General features: G+C 42.5%; 1 protein-coding gene across 1 annotated transcript; it reads left to right on the forward strand.

Moving 5' to 3' along the window:
* The first annotated feature begins 980 nt into the window (after nucleotides 1-980).
* Nucleotides 981-19,234, forward strand: LOC146673400 (protein NLRC3-like). Its single transcript, XM_085402654.1, has 10 exons — nucleotides 981-1,022; nucleotides 2,138-2,270; nucleotides 4,061-4,129; nucleotides 4,596-4,728; nucleotides 5,272-5,391; nucleotides 5,900-6,019; nucleotides 8,281-8,420; nucleotides 8,496-10,302; nucleotides 18,264-18,434; nucleotides 19,060-19,234. The coding sequence occupies exons 1-10, from the start codon at nucleotides 981-983 to the stop codon at nucleotides 19,232-19,234; spliced, it is 2,910 nt and encodes a 969-aa protein (XP_085258780.1).
* The last annotated feature ends 7,374 nt before the right edge of the window (nucleotides 19,235-26,608 follow it).

The raw sequence follows: 26,608 nt of genomic DNA on the forward strand, positions 1-26,608 counted from the left end.
TAATGGACGGTGAAATGAAAGAAATGTCATATAGGCTTTTACATGTCAACAAGGGAAAAATAAACCTTAAAAACCTCTGGAATTAAATAAGGGCACAGAAATAAGATCTCATCTGTATGAGAAAAATTACCAGTACCAAGACTGTACGGGGGAAATTTCTTTTGCAGTTCGTTTGAAAAGCTGCAGTTGCGCTTTGGTAACCTTTCAAACATCATCAGGCGTGCTGCACATGCTGTCTGTCCCGTCTGTAAGCGAAGAACAACCACTCACAAAGCAGCTGCTCGGGGATGATGTCACACATATGGGTCCTCTGTAGACCTATAGGAAAACCCTGACATTTTCATTAAACATGTATGATTTAATTTCTTTTATTAAATCATACATGTTAGATTTAAACATTGTGTGAATATTTGCTTAGTCATTCTCACGAAGCACTAAAGTTCTCAGACAAGATCTGGGCTCTGTGCCACTGTTGAATTCCCCGCCTGTACAAACAATGACAGCACATAAGCAGACACACACACGCACACACACAAAATCATTAGATTTGTCAGAAGATCAGGTATTAGAACCATTTCATTACATTAACTGTATTTCTCAGTCATCATCACTCAAACTTTGATTTAAGTTTGATTAATAATACAAAATGATTTATTAGTAGCAAAAGCAGATATAGACTCTGTCATTTTAAACATAAAAGTCTGGATTTCAAACCCTTTTAGCCTGCAATGAGAATTAACCTGGTGAGAATTCAATCCTCCACGTCTCTAAATAAGAGGTCGACCTTGTTGTCAACATTTATGCTCATACACAGTGCTTATATTGCTGAATGTGTCAAAGTAATTTGTAATTGCATTTCTAAGAAAGTAAACGTACGTTATGGTGTGTGACAGAAATGTTTGCAGTTACAACACATCTACACTGTTGATACAAAACCATGAATCCACTGTTAGGTGAGCTAGAGTTTGTACCGCTCTACTATGTACTATGTGCTATTGGAGCGCACTAATGTTGCCTGCATGGTACAGCTGAGATGTAATTATTTTCTGAAGTTATCTAACAACAGTTCCTACAGTCACAGGTTTGCATAGTTACAACTGAGCTCATGATCATGTGAACAGATCATAAAGTGTTCTCAGTCTCATCTTCTTCGCAGTGAATCATGAAGTGGACCTAAAGTTACTTACAGTTAGTGGTGGTCTGTTTGAAGCTGATGGTGACAAAAAAAAAAAGGCAAAACAAAAGATTTGTAGTGTACTTTAAGCAATGCATTATACATATAAATAATAATGTGATATTATAGCAAAACTCACCTCCCCATTGGAACAGCACAAGAATATTTCAAAGCTTGAACTGTGCTGTACATTATTAAACATAAAGTGTGTGTGTGGTTTTTGTTTAATTCTATATTATTTTTTATCTATTCTGCAAACATCAAGAAGTTATAATCAAAGAGACCAAACCATCGCCTCTTTGCTTCCTACCCTCAAGTACATTCTCACAGCTGTTACCGCCCAGCTCAGGGACAAAAGGAGATAACGCGAGAGACTCGGTCAGTGTCTGAGGTTTGGACTTTATTAAATCAAATCAAATCACTTTTATTGTCACATCACATGTGCAGGTACACTGGTACAGCACATGCGAGTGAAATTCTTGTGTGCGAGCTTCACAAGCAACAGAGTTGTGCAAAATACAATAACATAAACAGGCAAAATATACGAATGGCTAAATCTGAACTAATAAATATATGTACAATATATAATAGTATATGCAAAAAAAACAACAACAAAAATTTCTGGATGTGTTTTTCTGCGTGTGTGTGTGTGTGTGTGTGTGTGTGTGTGTGTGTGTGTATACACATATTTTACAAATTAAATAGAGTCAACAATAAATAAAATATATAAAAATATACAGAGTTGAGACATGTGCAAAACAGTGGCATTAACAGTGGCAAACACAAAACATAAAACAACAAAGCTGGAGCAATGTGTAGGCAAACAACCAGTGCACTTGTCACTACTAACACTCAGGCTGTGTGCAACAAACAGAGTCTCTAGAGGCGTCCGACAGGGAGGCAACTGGCAGGCTCAGGTGAAGGCGTTCCCCTTCACCTGGCACATTGTCCTCCTTTTAACAGCTGCACCGGCCCTTATCCGTCACACCATTGGCTCTCTTCTTAGCCCTGAACTCCAAGGTAGCCAGTCCTCAGCGAGCCCAGGACCACAGGAGCTTCCTTACTAGAGCCCACCTCCTCGTTCTCCGTCTTGGCCGTAAGAACAGCAAAGACACACACTCTCTATCACACACAGAAACACAGCACAAGAAGATGCATTGCTGACTTTTTGTGATCCAGGTGGTGTATGTTCATTTTTCTTGCAGGTGTGACAGTTGGTGATATATTGTGCATTTATATTTTTACTCTATTCTTTTATTACATCTTCCCCTATGCCTCCCTATCCCCTCTTCTGTCTCTCCTGCCTTAGTCATTGTCATACTGTATACCACATACCAGATAACTGAAATAAAATAAATTGAAATGATGAAATGAACAGGTAAAAGAAATCTAGAGGAGCCTATAGAAAGTTTATAGAGCTGATCTTTGAAAAGCAAAATGTGTTTGGCAGAACAGCGTATTCAGATCACAAGTCTGATTGCAAAAGCTACCAGAATGGGCAGAATTTAAAAATGAAAATAAAAATCTCTGAACTCAGTGAACATGTCCTAGCATGACTGGAATGCAGTTCAACAGCTTTTGGTAACACTCAGTAAAAAACATGTGGATCATATGATCTGTTTCATAAGGTCTCTCTTCCATTATCCACTTTATAGCCAACACTCATATTAGAAAGAATATAATATATACATTCATACATATAAGAAAGAATGTACTGTATCTCTGCACACACAAAACCCCCATCAAGTTTGATCTTCAGTTTCATGTGTTTGTCCCTAGTCAGAGGAGAATTGGGAGACATGTTGAAACTGTCACAGCTATCAGAGAACAACACTGTCTGTTTTTTTTATTCGCAAAGTCTTGATAAACTGTGTTATTTATCCTCACTTTTAATACCTCTCTGTCTATTTCTCTGACACTGAGCTCCTGTGACTGTATGTTTGTACTGTGTCAGCTCCTATTAATGGTTTCATTCCATTAAACGGTCAGAGTTAAAACCATCACATTGTTTTTTGTAATGTTTGGTGTTTCACCCTTGTATTTGGATTATTGAGCTTCATGTGCTCAATAAAAGAGCTCACTTTTTCTTTAAATCTCCTCCTACCTCTGCATCTTTATCTTGTATTCTCACATACCACACACTGTCACACCACATGGACACTGTATGTCATTTTTTGCTCCCCTGTGCATGTACTAGAAGTGTTTGCTCGCTGTCATTTGAAAACATGAATCTGTCATCCATAAAGCTTTGAAACTATCCCTACTAGTGCAGTGTCTTTCAATTCCACTACTTCCTTCTGATGGTGCCTATTTGCACTTACACTTTAGTCATAAAACTCACTGAACTTGGATGTGCACAGAATCAGCTTTTCCATGTTTGCATTATTTTGTTCATTGTGTGGCTAAATTTAGCGTGGCTGTGTGTCTACTGGTTACACAAAGGTACGTCACAGAATGCACAGACTGGGCAAGTACTCTTTACTGGCATGCTTTTGCTTTGCTTTCATTGACATGGTGGGGAATTGTTAAGCACATGGAATATTCTGGAATGTTCTATCCTATGTGCCTTAATACTGCTGGAGTTTCCTTCCTACCTTCCTTTGCTCAAATAAGTTTGTCTTGATGTTATTTTTGAGGGGGTTTTTTTGTTATTTTTTTTTCCTTTATTATTGTATGGTCTTTACCTTACAATATAAATTGCCTTGAGATGAATGTTGTTATTATTAGATGCTAGAAGGGAATTGAATTAAATATTAATTGATAGTGTTTAGGAGGTCTAGTCATTTACATTCATATTTGTTGTTTTCAAGCAAAGATATCTCTCTTGCACACTGGGAATGTAGTCATACAAGTTCCTGTGGAGAGGGGAGGAGCTGCTCTGCTGAGGTGAGGAGAAAACAAAGTACTATAATTTCAGTTTCTACAGTCATAGAAGCAGACGAGTGAAAAAAAAAGGTGAGTGTTATTGAGCATTTATGGGTTGTCGGAAAAATAGTAAAACTATTTCTTACTGGAAGATATTACATTAATGTTTCTCAAGGTGGAACAAAAAGCTGGAAATTGTTATGGTCTATTTCTGCACTCGAGTTTGTTGCACCATAGAACGAAAAAGAATGAAACATGATGGATGAAACTATATCTTTGGTTAATGGTGAGACTGACATTTTAACGTCTTGTGCTGAGCTGTCTCTCAGTGAGCTGTAGGAGAGTAAACTGGAGGGTTTAATACAAGCTAACTCTGTGTGTGTGTGTGTGTGTGTGTGTGTGTGTGTGTGTGTGTGTGTGTGTGTGTGTGTGTGTGTGTGTGTGTGTGTGTGTGTGTGCTGTGTTTCCTGTTCTGCCAGTTATGGCGTTCTTTAAAAATATTTCTGATGTTTTTTTCTGCCGTGCTCACAGTCACAGTTCCTTGTTTCTCTCCCAGGAAGCCTAAAAATAAGTGTTTTGGAGGGGAACATGGCAGAGTTTCAAGGATCCAGCTCTATGTCCATGAACAGTGACAAATTAGGAGATTATAATCCAGTGTTCAGTCATGAACTTGGACCATCAGGCAAAAAGTAAGAAACTGTGTCTGTTATAAGCAATTTGAAAATGGCGAAAGGAGAGGACAAACTTTAGTAACATAGTAAAGTCTTTCTGAAAAATGCTCTTAAAGCACTAAGACATTCATATCAAGTGATTTTCCTCAAACAACCACTGACGCTGTATTATGTATTTCAGTCTGTATTATGTTTTTGACTTCCTGATATTTGTTTTCCATTGAGTTTTGTATTTTATTTTATGAAGGAACATAATACAAGCTGTGACTCCTTATCCTGGTAACTGATGTTAAGATGATTGAATACTGATGAGGGAAAGATTATTTGCTTATATAACAGAAAAATCTAAATGGAAAGCTCTGAAATATTAAATGAAGATCTGAAAGTGAGTTAAAAACGATTACCCTGGTGACAGCCTGCCCTACAGAAAGTACAGTAGTAGAGAGAAAATTGAGTTTTTCAGTCTCCTAAATCTGACAGAGAGAGAGAAACAGCTGAATGCCCAACAACAGGCACATGTAGAAGAATAATCTGTTCTGGATTCATTGTTTGTGTTTACAGACATCAACAACACAAACACAGACCACAGTTTCCAGGATCCAGCTCTGTGTCCATGAACAGTGACATGTCCAGAGATTATCCTCCAGTCTTCAGTCATGAACCTGGACCTTCAGGCACACAGTAGGAGACTGATTCGGCTATAAACTGAGTGAAGATTTTAGTTTTCGAGTCTTTCACATTATTTCAAAGGGGTCTGCAAGGGTCCTTGACTTGTGTATAACCCATTGAAATGTTTTCCTATGAAGTTTTGAAGTAATTAAGAGACTGTCTTTATGTGAAAATGGTGAGTGGACACAATAAGCTTTAGTAACATTATATAGTCTTTATGAAAAGCCTCTTAACCATTAAAACATTCATATACAGTGCTTTTCCTCAAACAACCACTGACACAGCTGTGTTACTTTCAGCCTGTATTATGAGTTTGAACGCCTAATATTTGTTTTCCATTAAGTTTTGCAGTTTTATGTTCCTGATAAAATAACTGTTGTACTACCAGTGCACTTATTTGTGACTGATTGGTTTGATGCTGCCAACTGCCTTTATGTGGATGTGCTCACAGCTAAACTGATAAATCCCTGTAAACATGGCACGTTGGTTAATTCTCTTCATTCTATGTTTGTGTTTACAGACGTAAACAACACAAACACCAAGCAGAGTTTCCAGAATCCAGCTCTGTGTCCATGAACAGTGACATGTCCAGAGATTATCCTCCAGTCTTCAGTCATGAACCTGGACCCCCAATCACACAGTAAGAGGCTGATTCTGGCTATAAACTGAGTGAAGATGATTTTAGTTTTCGAGTATTTCGTATTGTTTCAAAGGAGTTCGCAAGGGTGGAGTCACTGAATTGTGCTTATACTCCTCTGAAGCAGATCAGAGATTGGTAGGAATGAAATTACTGCAATTTAAAAAAACATGTGGCCACAAACATGTTTTTTTTTTACAAACATTAAAGACACCATTCTTAAAAGATCGAGGCTAAACACAGTCTTTCTGAGAAGGCTCTTAACGCCCTTGCAATTAAGCAATTATTCCCCCAAAACCACTAACACAGCTGTGTTAATGTCTATTGCGTGTTTGGCTTAAATACAGCCCAGATGCAACACTTCAGAGTAGACTGGTTCCCTTGGTTAGTTAGACAGAGGAAGCAAAACTGGACATAACACACATGAGGCAATCTGTGATGTTATGGTTTAGGGCCCGGATGGCTTGGGGATAGAAGCTCCTCTTGAGTCTCTCTGTCCTTGCCCGGATGATGTGGAACCTTCTACCAGATTGCAGAAGTTGGAACAGTTTGTTGCCAGGATAGGATGGGTCCTTCAGTATCTGCGCTGCTCTAGTCTGGCATCTCCTGGTGTAGGTGTCCTGAAGCAGTGGGAGAGCAATCCTGCAGCAGCGTTCTGCTGTACGGATCACTCTCTGGAGAGCTTTTTGGTCCTTAACACAGCTGTTCCCAAACCACGATGTAATGTTCTGTTTGGGGATGCTCTCCATAGTGCCTGTATTGAAAATCCTGAGGATCACTGGAGAGACCCTGAACTTCCTTAGCTGTTGTAGGTGGTACAGGCGCTGCCTAGCCTTTTTCGTCTGGACCTGAATGTGGGCAGACCATGTCAGGTCTGAGGAGATACGGACACCAAGATACTTGACGGACTGCCCCCTCTCCACTGGAACTCCAGTCTCTGTGCTGACTCCTTCTGAAGTCCACCACCAGCTCATTGGTCTTGCCAACGTGCAGCTGGAGGTGGTTATCCTGGCACCATGATGCCAGATTCTTCACCTCCTCCATGTAGGCCGCCTCATCGTTGTTGGAGATGGCGCCCAACACCACTGCATCATCGGCAAACTTCACAATGATGTTTGAGCCGTGGGTGGGCACACAGTCTGCTGTGTAGAGGGAGTAGAGCAGTGTCAAGAGGACACATCCCTGGGGTGCCCCTGTGTTGATGCTGATGCTGTTAGAGACGCATCTACCCACCCTCACCACCTGAGTTCTGCCATAATTAACAGCTGATGTCGAGAGGTCCTAATGTTTGCACTGATATTTGTGTTCTAGTCGACTATCTGATTCTGTTTGAATTCAGATATGTGATCATGTATGGCAGACACCCTATTAATATAACTGTACTGCTTTAAGAAGATGAAGCAAAACCAGAGCAGATTGGGGAGCAGTGTTCCCTCTAAGCTGCTGACACAGACTCCGCACACATCTGCGCTGCGCACAAAAAAATCCAGTTTGAATTGAAATGAAAGTAAATACATGTATTTATTTTAATTTCTCTGATTTTCTGTGTGTGGAGACCGTGTCAGCAGTGTGCGATTGCTCACGTGCTCAGCTTAGAGGGAACAGTGTTGGGGAGTGTGTGTGACCAAACACGTGGAAACCAGGCGGATTGCTAGCTCCTCTGAGCAGTGTGGGAACCATAGCTGAACTCAAAAGACTCCAGAAAATGGAGAATTAACGTGAACAAACTGAGAGGGAAATCCTGAGCACAGTAGACAAACAGGTTTAAGAGATGAAGTCTGTGAAGGTTCTCAGAGATTTAAGGTTTAAGAGATGAACTAGCGAGCAGAGGAGGTGAAGATGAAGGCAAAGGTAGAGGTCTGTGATGTTGGATGAGAGGCCTCAGGTTTTGTAGAGACTATCCTTGAGTATTCAGTTATGAACCTAGATCATCAGGCACAAAGTACAGATTTTGGAATAACCAGTTTTCTGAAAGTCAAGAAAACATTATTGGAAGCTAGGCTAAACCCTAAGGCCAATCTCCTTATTTCAGTAGACCAAACAGCCACCCACATAAAAGCTGTTTTGCTTTGATTAAGAATAAATGCACTGTTTTATACACGAAAAGGCAACAAAAACACAATAAGTGAAAGATACTGAGGGGAAAAACCAGTAACTGAATGCCCACTACTATGAACCTACCACAGAAACAAGTGTTTACATGATGTCTACAAATGTTTTTACTTCCTTTCTTTGGTCAGAATAATTTTTGTTTGTGTCCACAGAGAGAAGAAGATGAATTTCTTTGTGGAGAAGCCAGTGTCATGTTGTGTGTGGTGTCAGGATGTCCTGAAGGATTCATCTACAGACTTCTGTCCCCAATGTGGAGTAAAGTCTGGAACCAGAACTTTTCAGCAGACAGCCAGTAAGAGCAGCTGTGCAAAAATGAAAACTTAAGTTTTCTTGCTCTCTTGTTTAATTGTTTTCTTTCTGTCAACAGATACTGATCCAGAAAAAGTTTTTGATGTATTAAAGGTCACTCTGAGGACACGATATGAACATGTGATTGAAGGAACTGATAAAACAGGAATTGGAGCCCTCCTCAGATTGATCTACACTGAGCTCTATATCACAGAGGAGCAGAGTGAAGCTGTACACTTCCAACATGAGGTGAGGCAGGTGGAGAGCGCTTGTAAGAAGATCCCCTGTGAAACACCAATCAGCAGCAAGGACATCTTTAAAGCCTTGCCTGACCAACAGAGACCCATCAGAGTGGTTCTGACATATGGTGTTGCTGGCATTGGAAAAACCTTCTTGGTGCAGAAGTTCACTCTGGACTGGGCAGAGGGCTTAGAAAACCAACACATCAGTGCGGTGGTTCTGCTTTCATTCAGGGAGCTGAACTTGGTCAGAGATGAGCAGTACAGTCTTCTGGAGCTGATCCATGTTTTCTATCCAACATTACAGAGCGTCACAGCAGAGAAGCTCACTATGTGTAATCTTTTGTTCATCTTTGATGGCCTGGATGAAAGCAGACTTTTGTTAAATTTCAACAACAGGAAGCTTGTGTCTCATGTCACACAGAAGTCCACCATTAGTGAGCTGCTGACAAATCTCATTGAGGGAAATCTGCTTCCATCTGCTCTCATCTGGATAACTTCCCGACCCGCAGCAATAAGTCAAATTCCTCCTAAATGTGTTGACAGGATGACAGAAGTTCGAGGTTTTACTGACTCCCAGAAGCAGGAGTACTTCAGGAGAAGATTCAGAAATAAAGAGCTGTCAAGCAGAATTATCTCTCACTTGAAAACATCCAGGAGCCTTTACATTATGTGTGGAATCCCAGTTTACTGCTGGATCACTGCTACAGTTCTGGAGCACATGTTGACTACAGAGGAGAGAGCAGAGCTGCCCAAGACCCTGACTGACATGTACTCACACTTCCTGCTGGTTCAGACAAAGAAAAAGCACAAGTACCATGAGGGGCAAGAGATGAGTTGTCAAGAGCTCACCAATGCTGACAGAGAAGTTCTTCTGAAGCTGGGGAGGCTAGCGTTTGAACATCTGCAGAAAAAAAGCATCCTGTTCTACCAAGAAGACTTGGAGCAGTGTGGTCTGGATGTCACAGAGGCCTCTGTGTATTCAGGAGTTTGTACAGAGATCCTCAAAAGAGAGTCTGTGATCTTCCAGAAACCAGTTTACTGCTTTGTTCATCTGAGTGTTCAGGAGTTTCTGGTTGCTGTCTACATGTTCCACTGTTACACCAACAGGAAGACAGAGGTGCTGCAGAACTTCCTTACTGAGGACGATAAAGGAAATAAGATATCTTTGAAAGATATCTCATCTCTGGAAGATTTTCTGAGCAGAGCCATGGAAGAATCCTTGAAAATTCCGAATAGCCACCTGGAACTGTTTGTTCGCTTCCTTCATGGCCTCTCTATGAAATCCAACCAGAGACTCTTAGGAGGTCTGCTGGGTCAGACAGAGAGCAGTCCACAAACCATCCAGAGAGTCATCAACAACCTGAAGAAGATTAGCAGTGAAGGCAAGTGTCCTGAAAGATGCATAAACATTCTCTACTCTCTCAGGGAGATGAATGACGTCTTAGTACATCAGGAGATCCAAGAGTTTCTAAAGTCACAGAACAAGTCAGAGAAGAAACTCTCTGAAATTGAGTCCACAGCTTTGGCACATATGTTGATGATGTCAGAGAACGTTATGGACGAGTTTGATCTGCAGAAGTACAACACATCATGGGAGGGACGATGGAGCCTTCTTCCAGCTGTGGTAAACTGCAGAAAGGCTCGGTGAGTCCAAGTGTGATTAACATTATAAATCAGTGTAGATCAATAGTTTAGTTCTTAAAATTACTCTCACTAAAAAACATCATTGCTCTTATTACATTATTCCAGATATTTATTCTAAACATTACATGTCAGTTATTTTTGTCAGAGATGTTTGTGCAGAGATGTTGGGGCCACTATGTTCCCATAGTGGCCGGCCCCCACCAAGCCGTGGACAAGCTCGAGCACCTGCAAACGCAACGACTGAGGCACCAACAGCTGCAGGAGATCCTTGCCCTGTCCGGGGGCCCGCCATCTCCGGTATAGGAGGCCGTCGTGGGTCTCCAGATTGTTGTACTGGGAGTAGTAGGCCTTCACCTCGAGCCCCTGTCCTGACGCCCCTGTCCAGCCTGGGCATCGTGCCGCCTCCAGCCAGGCCCCCACCTGAACCAACGTCGCATCAGCCTCCTGCTCCTGCTTCAGCTGCTGCATGGTCAACGAGAGCCATCCCCCTCCGCCGGCTGTGGCCCGAGCAGTAGCCATGCCCAGTGCCTCCTGGGCCCGCTCTCCCTGCCGTTTCGAGAAGGGCAGCTGGTGTGGGCACAGACAGATGGGTTGAGCAGAGCCAGTGTCGATGGTGTGCTGAACCAGCCGCGTCTGCCTGCAGTCTCTGTCACTAGCGGCAATGATGTCCACATTCTCGCCCAGGAGGCACCTCAACCGCTAGTACTGCCACAGATCATCAACAGCTTGGGTTGTCTCGGTCGAGGGAGTTTTGTCGGGCCTAGAGACTGGGGCTGAGGCGAGTAGAGATGGTCCAGAGCCACTGGGGTCTGAAGACTGTCGAGCAGCAGCTGCCTGAAGCCTGGCTTGTCTGTCTCTGATTCCCTGCTTTTGACTGCACTGGAGGGCCAGAGTCTCTGTACCAAGAGTGATAGCCAGCTTTGCGGTGTCAACGCAGGCCCCCCACTGCTCTTGAATGTCAGCAAGCCAGAAGTCGTGCACCAGCTCCAGATCCTTCACTCGGATCCTCAACGGTTTCTTCCCGCGCATGTCAGTTCTCTGCCTGTCATCAGCTGGGTGTCGGTGGGTGACCAACGCTTCACAAGCGGCCTGGACGTTCCAGGGAGCACACCATGTCGTATTAGAGAAATGGTAGACCCCGTGTCCACCAGGGCCTGGCAGGGCTGGTCCTCAACACAGCAGCTCAGGTAGAGTCCCTTGAGGTGCCCGACTAGGCCCACCACCGTGCATCGTTCTTGGAGGGGGCAGGAAGCTGAAGCGGTGGTCCCCTCGCTGTACCGCTCCTCCTCTCATTCCCCTGAGGCCACATAGTTCTGGCCTTCGGGGCAGGAGCCAGGCAGTCGCACGCCACGTGGGCAGGCTCATCGCACCGGTAGCAGCGGTCAGTCGGTCGACGGGGATGCCTCCAGGGCACTGAGGGCTGCAGCTGGCATATCTCCGGGACCTCCCCCTCCCTGTCGTAGTCTGCGGCTCTGATTCGGGGGTAGTTTGGGGGGGACACCTGCTGGTTAGGTCGCGAGGTGGGCACCAGCTTGCCCTTTCAGCCTCGAGGAGCTCCTCAAAGAGAGTTTGAGGCATGGCCAGGCTGATGTGTTGGCGCAGTCGCTCTGGAAAAAGTCCTGGCAGAAAAGCATGCAGGCTAAGCGCCTCACGGGCTGCTGCTGGGAACTCCGGGTAGCCGCGACGAGCATACAGCAACACGTCTGCTGCAAAGGTTCCCAGGCTCTCCCCCGGCCGACGGCTCCAGTTGGTCAGCTGCTCCCTGCTCTGATCAGTGGAGTGCTGCTGCCCAAACCGCCTCTCGAGTGCTATGGTGAGGGCTTGGAGCTCATGATGCTCTGATGGGGCTAGGTCAAGGAGTACCTGCAGTGCATCTCCTTCCAATGCTAGCGCTAGGTGTGTGGCAGCCTCTTCATCGCTCCAGCCACTATGCCTTGCGGCTAGCCGTACTTGTGAGAAGTAGGGCTCTAGCGGGGTTAGCCCCTTGTATTTCGGTACCTTGGCTGGCGTTGCAGGCATCACTGCTCGCTGTCGGGGACCCGGCGTGTCGGTCGACAGAGGCAACCCATGAAGCATTGTCCTAGCGTCGGTCACGATGGGCCGCTGTCGCGGTGCACCGTCGGGACCCGTCAGGGGACTTACATGTCCACTCGCTTGCTCTCGCTTCGATCGCCCACTTCCCAAGCAGCGAATGCTCTCCTCGACGGCTTGCTCCAGCCTCTGAGTGTCTCTCTCCATTCCGGTGAGGGTGAGCAATTCCACTTCTGACACCAATGTGGCGAGCTCAGAGGTTTCGTTTGGTCTTGCTTCCCATCAGCCAGGGAGCACAGACGTTTATTAGCCGCAACAACAACAACAACAACAACACAAAAAGGCGCTCTCTCTCACCCGGAAACACCAGTCGAAGAGAGAGCGCGTCACCTGTAACTATGGCAACATAACAACAGAACATAACTGTAAAAACAAAACCCCGAACAGCCCTGACCCGCTATAATAACATCGATTTAAATCTTGATAACATCACAGTGAGTGGTCAGGAATTAATCATATGAGACTGTGATAGGAAGCACACAGCTTTCACTCACACAGCACTGAAAGATGAGTGCTGGTTTCTAGTGTTGGGACTAACACATTATTAACCCTCTGGGGTCGCTGGACGCGCTGGCGTGTCAAAATCACATGAGCAATTTAAGACGACACAGCTACAAGATGCAGCACGTCAGAGTCTCCATTTCAACTTGGGTCGAAAGTGCGGACTTCAAACTATATACCAGTTTTTGAGTTGTGTCGATGGGCCACGTAAAACCAGAGTTATGATAAAAAATACACGCAATGTTTTTTTCTGAACAAAACAGTGGTGTTTACAGCGGGAAGAACGGTAAAAACGGCGTTTTCTAGAGACAGCGCTAGCAAACACTCTCGCTTGCAAGTGAAAAAAGAAAAAGAAAAAACACCCCTTCCCTATTGGTGTTAGAGTTTACCATGTCAGCCAATCAAAAAAATGATATGGCAACATGTGACATTTGGTTGTTTAGGGAGAAGGGGAAGTTTTTAGGAGTGACACTCGCGATGGAAAGTGGGCGAGCGAAAGAAAGAGAGAGCGAGTTTTCATATGTGAGACATTAGTGACGTTTAGCGTGTTTGGAGGCTGTAGTTAGTGTGTTGTGTAGTTATTGTCTTGTATCGTGTGTCAGTTAGACTGCTGAATTTCATATTTGCTCTAAAAAAGCTGCCAAAGGCAGATTCCAGTGTAAACGCTATTCCCACATGGAAAACTGGACTGATGCACCTCCTGTTGTCAGACCTGCAGGGTTTAGACCTGTGGTGTTCTCCTTTGTCTTATACTGAACACAAACTACATTTTTTGGACTGGCACAAATAATTTGTGTGCCTTCTTTGATGCAGCACACCTGATTGTTCAGTAAATAGATTTAAATGATTATATAAAAAACGCCCGAGGCCTTGGCTGCATTTTTAGGTAAATAGTGCCATATATCTGTGTTGTTTGCAAAACTTGTGCATAATTTTTAGAAATGTACAATTTCTATTTGCATTTCAAGTTATGAAAATGATTCGTTAAACATGTTTGTGGGGTTTACAGGAAAAAAATATAACTTTTTTCTACTTGGATTTTGAATTTTTTGTCTGAATTTAGATCAGCTGTGCTAATATAGTATACCAAAATGAAAAAAATAAATCAAATTTGAGGTTGTGCTGAAAATAATGATACCAAACAAGGCAAGAAAAACATATTTTAAAGGTGAAATATAGAGGTAAAATCAAAAGTAGTCAAAAACGGCCAATTATAACCTGGACCTCAGAGGGTTAAGTAACGTGTTACAGTAATTACGTTATTATTGTGGTAACGAGCACGGTAGTTATTATGCCAAAACCGGGAACGCGTTACTCGTTACTGGGATTTAGTTCGTTATTCGTTACTTCGTGTGGTGGCTATCGCGGAGCTTCCACAGATTCAATAACATTAGCAAGTGGTGGAGGCCAGCATGTGGATGAAGGAAAAGGGAGGCAAAAGGAGAGACCCGAAGCGGCCGCTGGTCCAAGAGTGTCAGGTGAACTGAACTTCAGGTAAGAAGTTATGACCTGCAGTCTATCTGGGTCAGATATAAACCAAGTTTAGATGGAGTTTATTTTCGTTATGCTGACTTTTTCGTACTGCATGCTAGCTAGCATGACGGAGTTTCTATACAGCTGGGTGGGTGCTATGATGTTACTGATGTTGAACTTTATTTTGTTCACAAGGTTAATTATTAGAGTTGCCGACCGTCCCGTAAAAAACGGAATCGTCCCGTATTCAGAGAAAATATTACGCGTTTCGTATTGAGGTGAAAAGGAACACAGTTTGTCTCAGACTTCAGCTACAATGGCAATGAAAAAGACACAAAGCTGAAGTTATTCTGTGTTTACGCTGCACAGCTGCCTCTTTTTCTCTCATCCTCTCCCCCTCCGTCTCCTGTTTCTACTTCAATCATGAAACTGATCAATGATCAGCTGATCGGCTCTCTTGTTTATTTATCGCCCACTTTACGCCAGAAAGAGGAAACCAGCGGATGTCGCGGTAAACAACAGCAACACGTTTAAGCTTGATCAGCTGTTGTTAGAATTTATTTATTATTAATTTCTAGTATCAGCTGATGTTTGCTGGAGCCACAGCTGCAAAAAAGCTGCTGGTCATGATATGGTTTGGTTATCTGGTGAGAGGGAAACATGAAGATGAAACCAGGAGATGTCCTTACTGAATCATCAGAGCTGAACAGGTGATGGAGAAACAGGTTTACCTTTTAGGTGACATGAATGAGTTGAAGGGAAGTTATGAACTGTTTCTGAGAGACAAATAACACCAGGATCCTTTTCTAAGTAGCTGACAGCTGGTAATTGTGCAGGGGCGGGTCTAGCAAAGTGTTGCCAGGGGTCCATGTAGGGCATTAAAAGGGAAAGGGGGTACAAGGAAATACTTTCTCATTCTCATTTAAAATGTCTCACTTTTAAAAAAATAATTATCTGAGTCTTGCAACAAACAACAGTGTTTATTATCATTCAAAGGTTTTATGATTTTTCCTATAATGGTGGGCCGGTCTCTAGTCAAAATGCCCGGGACGATTTTTTTGTCCCAGTCCAGCCCTGTATGCAGCTCATCTGCAGTCTGGTGTTACCTGCATCTTCCTATTCAGAAGGCAGAATTTCCGAGTTCTGAGTACAATCGAAAGCACCACGACTGCAGTTTTTGTGTTGGATGTAAAAAGCAGGCTAGGATAGAATCAGGCGTGGGATTTCTCTCGTGGAAATATGCACATTATTTTTTTCCTTTCTATTGGTAGGTGGCACAGTGCACTTGTGGCAAGTAAGCAAGCTAGAAGACTGGCAAACCTGCTGGGTATCCAGTTACGGAAGCAACACATTAACAAGAGAATTCTGAGTAAAACCAAAGTTACTTTCCCTAGTAACTAGTTACTCTGAAAGTAACGAGTAACTTGAAGTAACTGAGTTACTTTTGATAGAAGCAACTAGTAATGTAACTAAGTTACTAATTTAAAGTAACTTACCCATCACTGCTGGTTTCTTTACAAAGTGTTTTAACCAGTTTGGTTTTAGCAGCTTTGCAGCTGCACACTTCAGTTCATCTTTGTACCACACACAGCTCGGTCCTGTTGTTCAACTGTCACTCCTCTTTCAGGCCACAGCAGATACTGAAATAGGGAAAGCATGGTTAGCATAATCGATATCAGCTTTGACAGCCAGACTTCCTCCGTGTCCTTGTCACTACCCGATCCGTACCGGAAACCCGATCGGTACCCCGCATGCGCAAATCTTACGTCACTTCCTCTCTTTGCGACATTCAATATATTTGAATGCTGCGGTTAGCGCCCAGTTAGCTCCTAGCATTTCTCAACAGCTCTGCCTTCTTTTCGACTGCCCGGGACATTTAAACAATGGATAATCCGTATACAAAGAAATTCATGCTTTTCTCCTCAACAGAGAGCGTCCCCCGATTGAGCAACAGCGCCGTAAAATAAGAAGAATGGCGCCTAATTACAGAGTTAATAATGCAGGCTTTGTAATATCTCACGTGTAGATTCATCAGCCAGATGAAGTGTTTACTGACAATTGACAGTGAGGGGGGTGGACATCATAACTATTCTAATCAATAGTCTCCACAGTGACAAGCATAAACACACTCGATTATCACTAAATCAACTTTAACACACGTTTGTAATGACGCTAATTCAGTTTACAATAGGGTTCATTCGCTCAGTCAGCAGGTGGCGGTATCCTCGTACACTGGGGAGTACACTGCCATTAAACGAAAAGAAGAAGAAGAAACCCCTTGCACATGCGCGGTACGGATCGGGTAGACCCGATTTGTACGGTCCGACTTTGCACATGCGCAGTAAGGATCGGGAGTCCCGATCTGTCACTATCTTTTTATTTTTTTGTTTTTCTCTACATTATATTAAAGGTTTCATTATCTGAAAGATTTTAAGAGATACTTGTTATTCTTAACATCTTAACAGATACTCTGACCTGTAACTATCGTAAAATGCTTCGACCGGAAGTAGAAACCTTTCGCGCATGCGGGGTACCGATCGGGTTTCCGGTACGGATCGGGTAGTGACACTCCGTCTCCTGCAGCTGAGCCACAAAACAAAAACAACAACAAAAAACAAGTACTAGCAACAAAAACTAAGGCTACGTTCACACTGCAAGTGAAAGCGCATCAAATCCGACTTTCTGACCCTATGGGACTCATATCCGATCATGGTATGACAGTGTGAACGGCACAAATCCGGTATTTTCAAATCCGATCTGGGTCACTTTCGTATGTGGTACTGAATCCGATACATATTTGATGTGGAAAGCGACTGCTATTTAAATGGTAATGTCGCATTAAATCCGTCTTTTACGTCACTGACACAAGACAGACGCCAATTATCAGCGCCGGAGAAGTGCCCGAGAAGACATCGTGAACAGTTCCTGGCCATCCCATGTAGATGTCAGTGAAACTGTTGGGAAGACAGCATTGGAGAAACGTGAACATTTTATTTGTACTGTATAATCTGCAGATTCTGACAGAAATCTGCAACTATCCTTTGAAGAACCGCTTCTCTCTAAAACAGCAATAAGGATAATTATTAGGCCATATGTAAGTAACAAAATAACTTTAAAACTTAAAGCAAAATTGGGAAACGTAAAGTCCCAAACAAGTCTTTATATTAAGGACCATCAGTCAAACCATACTGTTTGCTCTGGGTCTAAACAGAGCGCGTTGTGTGGTCTTCTTTTGCGCATGCGGGCCACTTTGAGCGTTCACACTAGAGCGCGTTTGCTGTCACATTTTATTTGTAGTCTGAACAAGCAGACAAAAAAATCAGATTTGATCAAAAAATCGGAATTGAGCATTAAGACCTGCAGTGTGAATGTAGCCAAAAACTGACACTGCAGTCTTTTTGATTGATTTTTACTCCTGAGTCCAACTTTTAATTTTAGCACTCTGGAGTTGAGGGACACAGTAGCACTTCCAAATCACATGAAATATTAAAATGAAATGTAAAGAAGACACAGCCTAACTGCATCTCTATTTCAAGTGAAGAATTCAAAATATTTATCCGGTTTTTAAAATGTGTTGATAGGCCAGGAAAAATAGTTTACAATATGCTTCTTCTGAATATTGTTGTCATGTTTGGTACAGGAAGAAATGGTAAAAACTAGATGTTTTAAGGACAGTGCTGCCAAGCAGAAAGTGGCTGCAAGTAACACATTAAATCAAAGAAAGATTGAAGATCTGTAGGTCTGACAGAGACAGAGGAGAATTATTAAAATGTTTCATGTTAGTAACATCAAATCAGCTGAGCCAGAAGAGACAGTTTCCCATTGTGTTGCATCGAGCACACAAAGTAAAAATAATGTGTCTTCTTAATAATAACATAATATCTGTGTCAATACAGACTTCATGATGTTCATATCTTTGGGGGTAGCTCTGGATCTTTGGCCTTAGCTTTGACCTCAGACCCCTCCCATCTGAGAGAGCTGCACATGAAATCAGTGAGACTTGAGGAAGATGCAGAAGAACTCTTTACTCATCTGGGGCATCCAAACTGTAGACTGGAGACACTCAGGTTAGTTAACTGTATTTACTGTAATAGTAAAACACTTCTGTTTAAAAATAAGCGAACATGAGGATGCACTGCATGTCACGTTTGCAGCAAAAACAGAACTCAAATGCAGGACAAGTGTGTTTATTTACAGTGAAATAGTGAACACTGATCAGTCTTCCACAATCACAGACACAAGCAAAAGATAGGTTTACCTAAGGGGCTGTACTGACCAGGTCGTTAAATGACCCAGCATCCACTGAAGCTCAGCCACACTGTTAAGTAGTGACCACTGATGAGGACAATCAGCACCAGCCGGTGAAGCTTGATGGACGACAGGTGTGGCTGGCTTCAGTGAGGGAATTCCTTTCGGCCTGATATTATCACATAAACCAGCGGTGTGGGTACAAGCTTGGGTACTAAAACTACATACTATAATTTTGGTTTTGGTAATATCTGGTTATTTTTAATCAATGTGGAGAGTTGATTCTGCTGCTGTGTGTGTGTGTTTTTTCTGCAAGTTTAAACTTGACAATAATCTGTACAGTTTGCAATAGTCTGTACCTCTATTAGACGTTCACTTGGTTTCTTATAAGAAAAAGATGATTTAATAAAAGAATACTTTGTAATTCATATGATGTTTATTCAGCTTTGAGGACAGCACTTTGTTAGAGAAGAACTGTTCCGAACTGCTCAGTGCTCTGAAGTCCAACCCCCCCTATCTGAAACGTCTGGATCTAATAGGATGCAACCTGGAGGGTTCAGGGATGAAACAGCTGTATGATTACCTGGAAAGTCCACACTGTAAACTACAGTTCACCTGACTTAGATTATAAAGGAAAAATATTTCTTTGGTTTATATATAGCAACTCTATATATTTATAGAGTTGCTAATTATTTGGCATTATTCCAGGTAAACCAGCCTATGAAATGGATGAAACCACATCATGACTGGGTTCCAACGCTACATAAGGGGCACTCCGAAATCCCTGCTTCAAACATACCACCTTTCCAATCAGATTATTTCTTCCATGTGAGGGAGAAGTGGTGACCCTTCTGGATAAGATTGTGAAGGTTTGCTGCGTTTTGGAGAACAGTGTGGTAGTAAAACCAGGGAAAAATGAGACTTGCTGTTGTTAATTACTCTTAAGTCTTGTGCTGTATATATATAGCGGTAATTTTTCAAAAGATACAGTAAATTAAGTAGTGTTAGTAGTGGGTGATATTATGTAAACACTGTCATGATTTTCATTCTTTGTAAACATTTTGTCATTTGTAAACTATAAATGACATGGATTCTACATTGTAGAACTTCATATCACAAAATGGTTTTAATAAAATAAAGGCACAAATTTGTTTGTTTCTTTATTCAACTTTTGAACAGTGGTACTTAGTAAGCACATATTATAGCGGCAACCTTCGGTCCTTCTTTGCCGCTTCTGCAGAACGCAAAGTTTCTGACTCGTGCTCTTGTTAAGTCGCTTGGATGCCTTCCGGTAGCAAAAAACGAGGCGAAGGAAAAAAGGGGCAAAACATTTATTTTCCATACAAATCGAAAGGTACAAAACAAATGCCTCTGGTGGGAGCTCCGTTTATATTCCCTTTATGTCACAACAAAAAAATAACATTAAAACGGCGACGGTCAGAATTAAGCAGCATATGTAATATGCTGTGCTCCATAAATTAATCTGTTGTTGTTGTAAAGTGTTGGTAGATGTCGTAAAGGGGTGTGTATTTGGCCCGCATGCGGAGGGGTGTGGGTAAAGCAAATACACACCCCTTTACGACATCTACCAACACTTTACAACAACAACAGACTAATAAAGCAGGATTAATTTATGGAGCACAGCATATTACATTATAACATAAAATGATCAAGATTATAACAGAAACTTTAAGATCATGACAAATACTTAAATATGGCATGATGTAACTGAGTAAAATATTGGCGTGGACTTGGCTCCAACAGTACATATTCAGTAAAAGCAAATTATTTACATGGCAGTGCACTACAGGCATAAATCTAGACCCCTAGATAAAACATTATGGGTCATTCCCACGACCCACAGCTTTACTGTGTTCCAGCAAAGTATCCAATAGCAGTGACAACTCCTCCACAGTAGCAGGTGGAATTTTTCTTTTTTGAAAAGAAAATTTGCCCTTCAATACGGATGGTCTGTTTATGTTTTGATCAAGAGCCTTTTTTTGGGCAGCTGAAGAGGAGAAGTCCATCTTATGGCCAACCTCTGGCTGTATCTTGGTCATATTACCCAGCAAAACCCAGTATGCAGGTTCATCTGTAACAGTCCTTGTGCCACGGATCCGCACTGTTGCTTCCACATTAAACAGAAGAGCAGCGACATGGATGCAGGTCTCCGCGACGCCGGCCATACAGGTGCAGTGGGCGGCTTCAAACTTCCCTGTGATGCTCACAATGACCCATGGCTGCAATGCTGTTCATTCAGTTTTTGAGAGTGCAGGACCTGAAACACACACACAGGCAATGTTAATTTAAAGACAAGGACTTAAATGAACAAAGGCTGACATAAATGTTTTTTATCTACTTTCAAATCCATTTGTCACAAATGTAACAATGAACATGTTTAGAAAGTTAGCACATACATGTAATTTTCTTTTTTTTTTATGTATCCATCTATAGAACGCTGTATGATATATTCTAAATCTGTCTGTTCTCTTTCAGAAACCTGCCTATAAAAAAAATTATAGTGACACTGTGTGGTTTTTTCCCATATTACTAACATGCCAATTTGTTTGTTGTGATTTATTATCAGCCAGACCCATATTTGCTTTAAATGACAAATTTATTTAAGACGGAGTGATTTATCTAAGTCTGGGATGGTACGTGTTAACGGCCGCTCATAGAGCCTACCTGCCGGATCTTCTTTTCATTGATATTGCTATTATGACTGATGAAGCCGAGCTGGTGAGTTTCTGTGTTAACTAAGTAACATGTTAAAGCTATAAATATGACTATTACTAAACTGCACTGTCATTAATAGTGTTGCTTTGTTAATGTTGTATGGTTGTTTTATTTTGTGTCTTTCAGTTGATTACCTGGCTTCTGTAAAGGCACAGTTACTGTACTGGTGTTAGTTTATGCTTGTACAATAAAACTTATAAAAGGCAGCAATCAGATGTCCGAGCCTGAGTACGACACAGTTTCATCAGTTAAAACACACCCTTACGGTGGGAGTTTACTAAATTAAAGGTAGTTAGCTTAGTAAAAACCGTACAGACACAGGACACAAACACGTAAGCAAGATGTATAATTAGGATTATTTAAATATGAATAAATCATTGCAATTTCTTTAACCATAGAGAATAACTAAATCCTTCAGGTCAATGTCACGTCAATGCACTGAACTCACTATGTTATCCATCTAACAGAGCCTCCACATGTTCTCACTGTAATTTCCCCCTCATGAGTGAATTTATGCTGCTCTAATGTGAATGTTCAGGGCGGAAATCAAATGCAGTACTCAAGCTGACTTACCTTTGTCTGAATGATGACGTACTCACAACATGGAGGCTTAAAATAGCCAAATCTTGTACCCAATCCTTGGTGAATTGGATGTGTACCTCCAGAGATTTATAATTGCGAAGCCGGTTCACCTTGTACGTGCTGACTCCACAGACAAGGTAGGAAAATATATCAGGCTAAGTCAATAGCGGTAGGTCTTTGGGGTTTCTACTCCACGGCCGTATTTCATACGGGTCCACATTTCCAATGCATGCTATTTTTTGCAAGTACCGTCTCTTTGCATCCAGACACAATCTGCCTCTGTACCGTCCTTTTTCTTTTGAGCTGCTTTTAAGCATGTTTCTAGTAACCGTGTTTCCAACACAGTTAGCATTAGCATATGACGTCTTACATAGGCATATATGTGAACAAAGAATACCGTGTGTGTGTGTGTAGGTGTGTGTGTGTGTGAACGCACTCCCCTCTTCACGCTAAACAGGGTTGTTACAGACCTCCTAGGATGAGACATTCTTTCAATCTACAAACGATTATACACTTCTAAGCATAAATGATTATATGTTTCTAAATACAAATGACAATAATAAAATATAAACTAGGCCTGCACAATAAATCGAAAATTTATTGTCATTGTGATATCAGCCTGTGTGATAAAAGATGGCGAAAACTGCGATAATTGGGTACCTTAAAATGTTTACACACGTGCTTTAAAGAATTTACCAATCAAAGAAACCCCTCTACACATTTGACCAGTCAAATAGAGCCCTTCACGGCATTAACCAATCAAATGGATTAGAGGCCCGCCTCCTATGCAGGTGGGGAGCGAACAACGCTGCAGCGAGTCAGAGTTGTAATGGCTGAGAGTGAGACGCATGACGAGAACGCTACTGACTATGAACTCGTGGCTCAAAAAAGAAAAAAAATAGTACCTCGCTTATTTGGAGGTACTCTGGATTTGATAAAGACAACGTTCTCCAAACACAGGTACTCTGCAAAACTTGCCGAACATTCGTGGCAACCACCAGAGGAAACACGACTAATCTCCACCATAATCTTCAATACAACCACAGAGAACAGTTTGAAGAGTTCCAGAAAGATAGGGCTGGCGAAACACAGGTTGCTAATGTTAAGACAAAGAGCACAGCACTCCAACAGCCGTTTTTCAAGTGGAACTCCTTATGAGAAAACGTCAAAGCGGTACAAAGAAATAACAGAGGCCATTACACAATTTTTGGTTAAAGACATGATGCCTATAAATACAGTTAGCAGAGAGGACTTCACCAGTCTGATACATAAAGTGGACCGGAGATACCGCATCCCCTCATGAAACTACTTTTCCCGTGTTGCCATTCCACAAATGTACAAAACATGCCGCAAGACTGTCATGTTGGAACTGAGCCAAGCTGAAAACTACGCAGGCACTACAGACATCAATCAATCAATCAATCAATCAATGCTTTATTCGCCACATGCAGGTTGCCCTGCAGTGAAATGGGACCCCCCCCCGACCTTACACACACAACACAGACATTACATGGGGATACAAGTCGGAGATCGGTAGCGTTACAGAAAAACACTGAAATATACACTACAGTGGGAAAGTACAAGAGGAAAAAAGAGACCTCTACTCATGCTGTGCTTCCATGGTAGGACAGGATGAGAACAGGAAACAAAAAAACTCCTCTGCACAAAAAGCACATAAATGTCCACAGCACAACTTGTGAAAGACATGACAAGCCACAGGATTGGGTGGGGGGTGAGGAGTAATACGAAGCGAACACAGCAGCCGCCCTGCACAGCGCTACCATTCCAGCGCGACACAGAGACCCGCCGTGTTCCCCTGCAGGAAACAAGCATCGAACGCGTTTGAAAAGGGAGGGGGATGAGTGTGTGCTTATCAGTGTAAGTGTATGTGTGTGCGTGTCCATAGTTCAGCTGAGACAGTGTCCTCTGCCGTGCCAGGCTAAGTAAACAGTCTTCCAGCCAACCCAGGTGGCCTTGCATGGAATGGGAAGGAACAGTCTAAACACAGTCGTTATCAGAGTGTTGTTTTTGGGCTCCAGCCTCGAGACTGCCGCTGGCGCCAAAGGGGTATCCGCATGAAGTGATTGTGCTTTTTACTTTAGTGCGAACAGCTCATATGAATTTCAAAGCAGTTCTACAGTCCAACACTGGTCTCTCAATCTCCCGTTGGAGAGCCGCGAGCTTCTCCATACTTGCGTTCTGTGATGTTGTCATTTCTTGTGCTCAAGGAACAGATTTCTGAGAAATCACGGCAGTGTGCCTCCCCGAGATGTCATCCAATTTGCACCCAGAGATGTTATTCCAAGCTAGCCCTTCCGAGATGTATCCAGTCTGCAGTCAGAGATCTTATTCTGAGTATTCACAGCAGCCGTAGCCTCTCCAAGATCTTATCTGTGCTGACTCAATGAGCCCATTTTGAGAAACTCACGCCTCTCCCGTCATTCCAATCCCAGCGGGCAGCCTTGTGGGGGTTTGAACAGCCGGTTCCGCTTTCTTAATTCTTCGATAAGTCAGGGCCAAGCCAGCTCCGATCCGCCAGAACCCTGTTATCATGGTTCCGAATAGGTAGATATCTTCAGCACTCAGGCTCACCCAAGCCCAGACTTCTCGTTGAGAAAGGGGTGTCAATTGCATTTAGGGACCAGTTGATCCAATCCATAATTCCTCTTTTAGGTTTTAGAGAACAGACTGTGAGAAAATGTTCCAGGGAAAACTAATAAAAAACACGAGACAAGACAAGGACATGAGGAGCTAAGCAGGGAAGATAAGGGAGAGGAGAGGAGAAAAAGTGCGACCGCCTTCGCTGAGAGCCAAAAGAGAATATCTCGTTTGGCTCTCAGCGATGGTCAAGTCGTACAACGGAACCATATATGACTTTCACAGTGCACTTCCTCACCTTCCTTTCAGAATTCAATCCTCAGCAAATTTTTTATGGGGGCAATGTTTCAGTGTTAAAGTGCACTTTGTTGTTACACTGCTAATACAGCAGATTTCTTTAAATAAAACTGTTGCAGTAAAACGGAAATTATGTATTCGGGGTTTTTTTTGCTATTTATTTTATTGCAAGTCATATCGTTATGGCAATATTGATCACAGTTATCGCACATCGCAGGTTTTCCTAATATCGTGCAGCCCTAATATAGACCCAACACCAGTCTCTCTCTCTCTCTCTCTAATTATATCATCCTGTCCTATCTGCCAGCTTTTGCAATGAGAATATTAACCTCAATGAATGGTGGTGCCAAACACGTTTTGCTTTTGCAAGAACAGATATATAGAATCTCTATAGGCTTCTCTTGTTCATGTGAGCCTTTTATCTGTTTATTTAGTCATTTATATTTGTGTTATTTCAGATATTACCAGGGGTGGGACTTGATTAAAAACATTAAATTAATTAGAGGCTTTGTAATTAATTAATCTCGATTAATCATACTTAATCACGCAAAAAAATTTACCTCAAAGCGCAAATGTTTATCTTAATTTAAAAGGGTTTTAGTGGGTGACAGAATCAAATAATTGTCATGACCCTGTGCCTTCTCGGCTGACTCTGTATGGCTACAAGTGATTTTGTTGTGCTGCGTCTCTCTCTCCCCTCCCGCACACTGCGCTCTACCGGTGCGGAGTCATGATGGCTCCAGCCCCTGGCTCGGACACCTGCAAGCAATCATCTCATTCACTTCTTAAGGCGGCTGCTGAGAGTGCTTCTTCGCTGGATTATTGTGTAACACTCGTCAGTGTCATTGCAAGTTTGAGCTTTTTCCCGAGTTTCTTTCATGCCGCAACTTACCTGTTCTTCCTCCCTGTGCCAGATTTCTCGCCAGCCTGAGGACTGCCATTTGGTGAGCTAAAAGCCGGAGTCCGAGCTACCTGAGCTTCAGTGAAGGATTGTGTACATAGCCCGTCCCCTTCCCGTGCCTGTGTTCCCCGGAGACCCTCTTCCTGTGCCCCCTCACCTGTATATATCCACACCTGGTGTCTGTGTGTAAATAAATTGTGAACTTAAGTGACCGTCTGCCTCCGAGTCTCTCCTGAGCCTGACAATAATAGACATGGACATAAATACTGTAAACTCAAGCTCTTTTAATTTATGGGGAAAAAAGCATTTCGTGCGATATGACCAAAATCTCATATCCCGATATAAGACATCTATCATCCCGATAACGATATAAATCACAAAAATGTAACATTTTCTGTAAATTCTGTGAATCTCAGGCAGCTCGATTTGCGGGAAGTGTTTCCAGCTGGGCGTCGTGTACCTGGAGTCGAGTGTTTTAACCGATGCGTGAAACTATACATTTTTACAAGTTGTAAAGGCCGCCGTTTTCTTTGTAAGTATTTATTACACGGCGTGCTGCGGGGAAAAGCCTGTTCTAACGTTTGAGTCTAAGGTTTATTTTTTAGCACTCGACGGCTCTTTTTTGCGCCTCATCCGTAAACACTCTGCATACTCTTTCACGTGATTCAGTTTATTTTGAAAAGTCTCAACATGATCTTGAGCTTTATTGTAAAAGGTTTATGTGGAAAATAAACAAGCGGACACGCAATGGTTTTACCATCCTTGTTGCTAACGACAACGCTTAAAAACTGGCGCCTGTCCGCCCGTAATGTGGTTATATTAAATATAAGAGAAAGAGAACTTTAAGAAATTAATATAGCCACTACAGTGACCATCAAA

The sequence above is a fragment of the Rhamphochromis longiceps genome, linkage group LG3 (assembly GCF_057381845.1).
Source record: "Rhamphochromis longiceps isolate RC_006_pf linkage group LG3, R_longiceps_female_GT1.1, whole genome shotgun sequence".
In the NCBI taxonomy this organism is placed as follows: Eukaryota; Metazoa; Chordata; class Actinopteri; order Cichliformes; family Cichlidae; genus Rhamphochromis; species Rhamphochromis longiceps.

Bases quoted from the DNA above. Each gene is read 5' to 3' on its own strand.
- LOC146673400 (XM_085402654.1), top strand. From the start codon at position 981: ATGTACTATGTGCTATTGGAGCGCACTAATGTTGCCTGCATG. The intron at 4,130-4,595 runs GTGAGTGTTATT...TTTCTCTCCCAG, and splicing joins CAGACGAGTGAAAAAAAAAG to GAAGCCTAAAAATAAGTGTT. The intron at 5,392-5,899 runs GTAGGAGACTGA...TTGTGTTTACAG, and splicing joins CCTGGACCTTCAGGCACACA to ACGTAAACAACACAAACACC.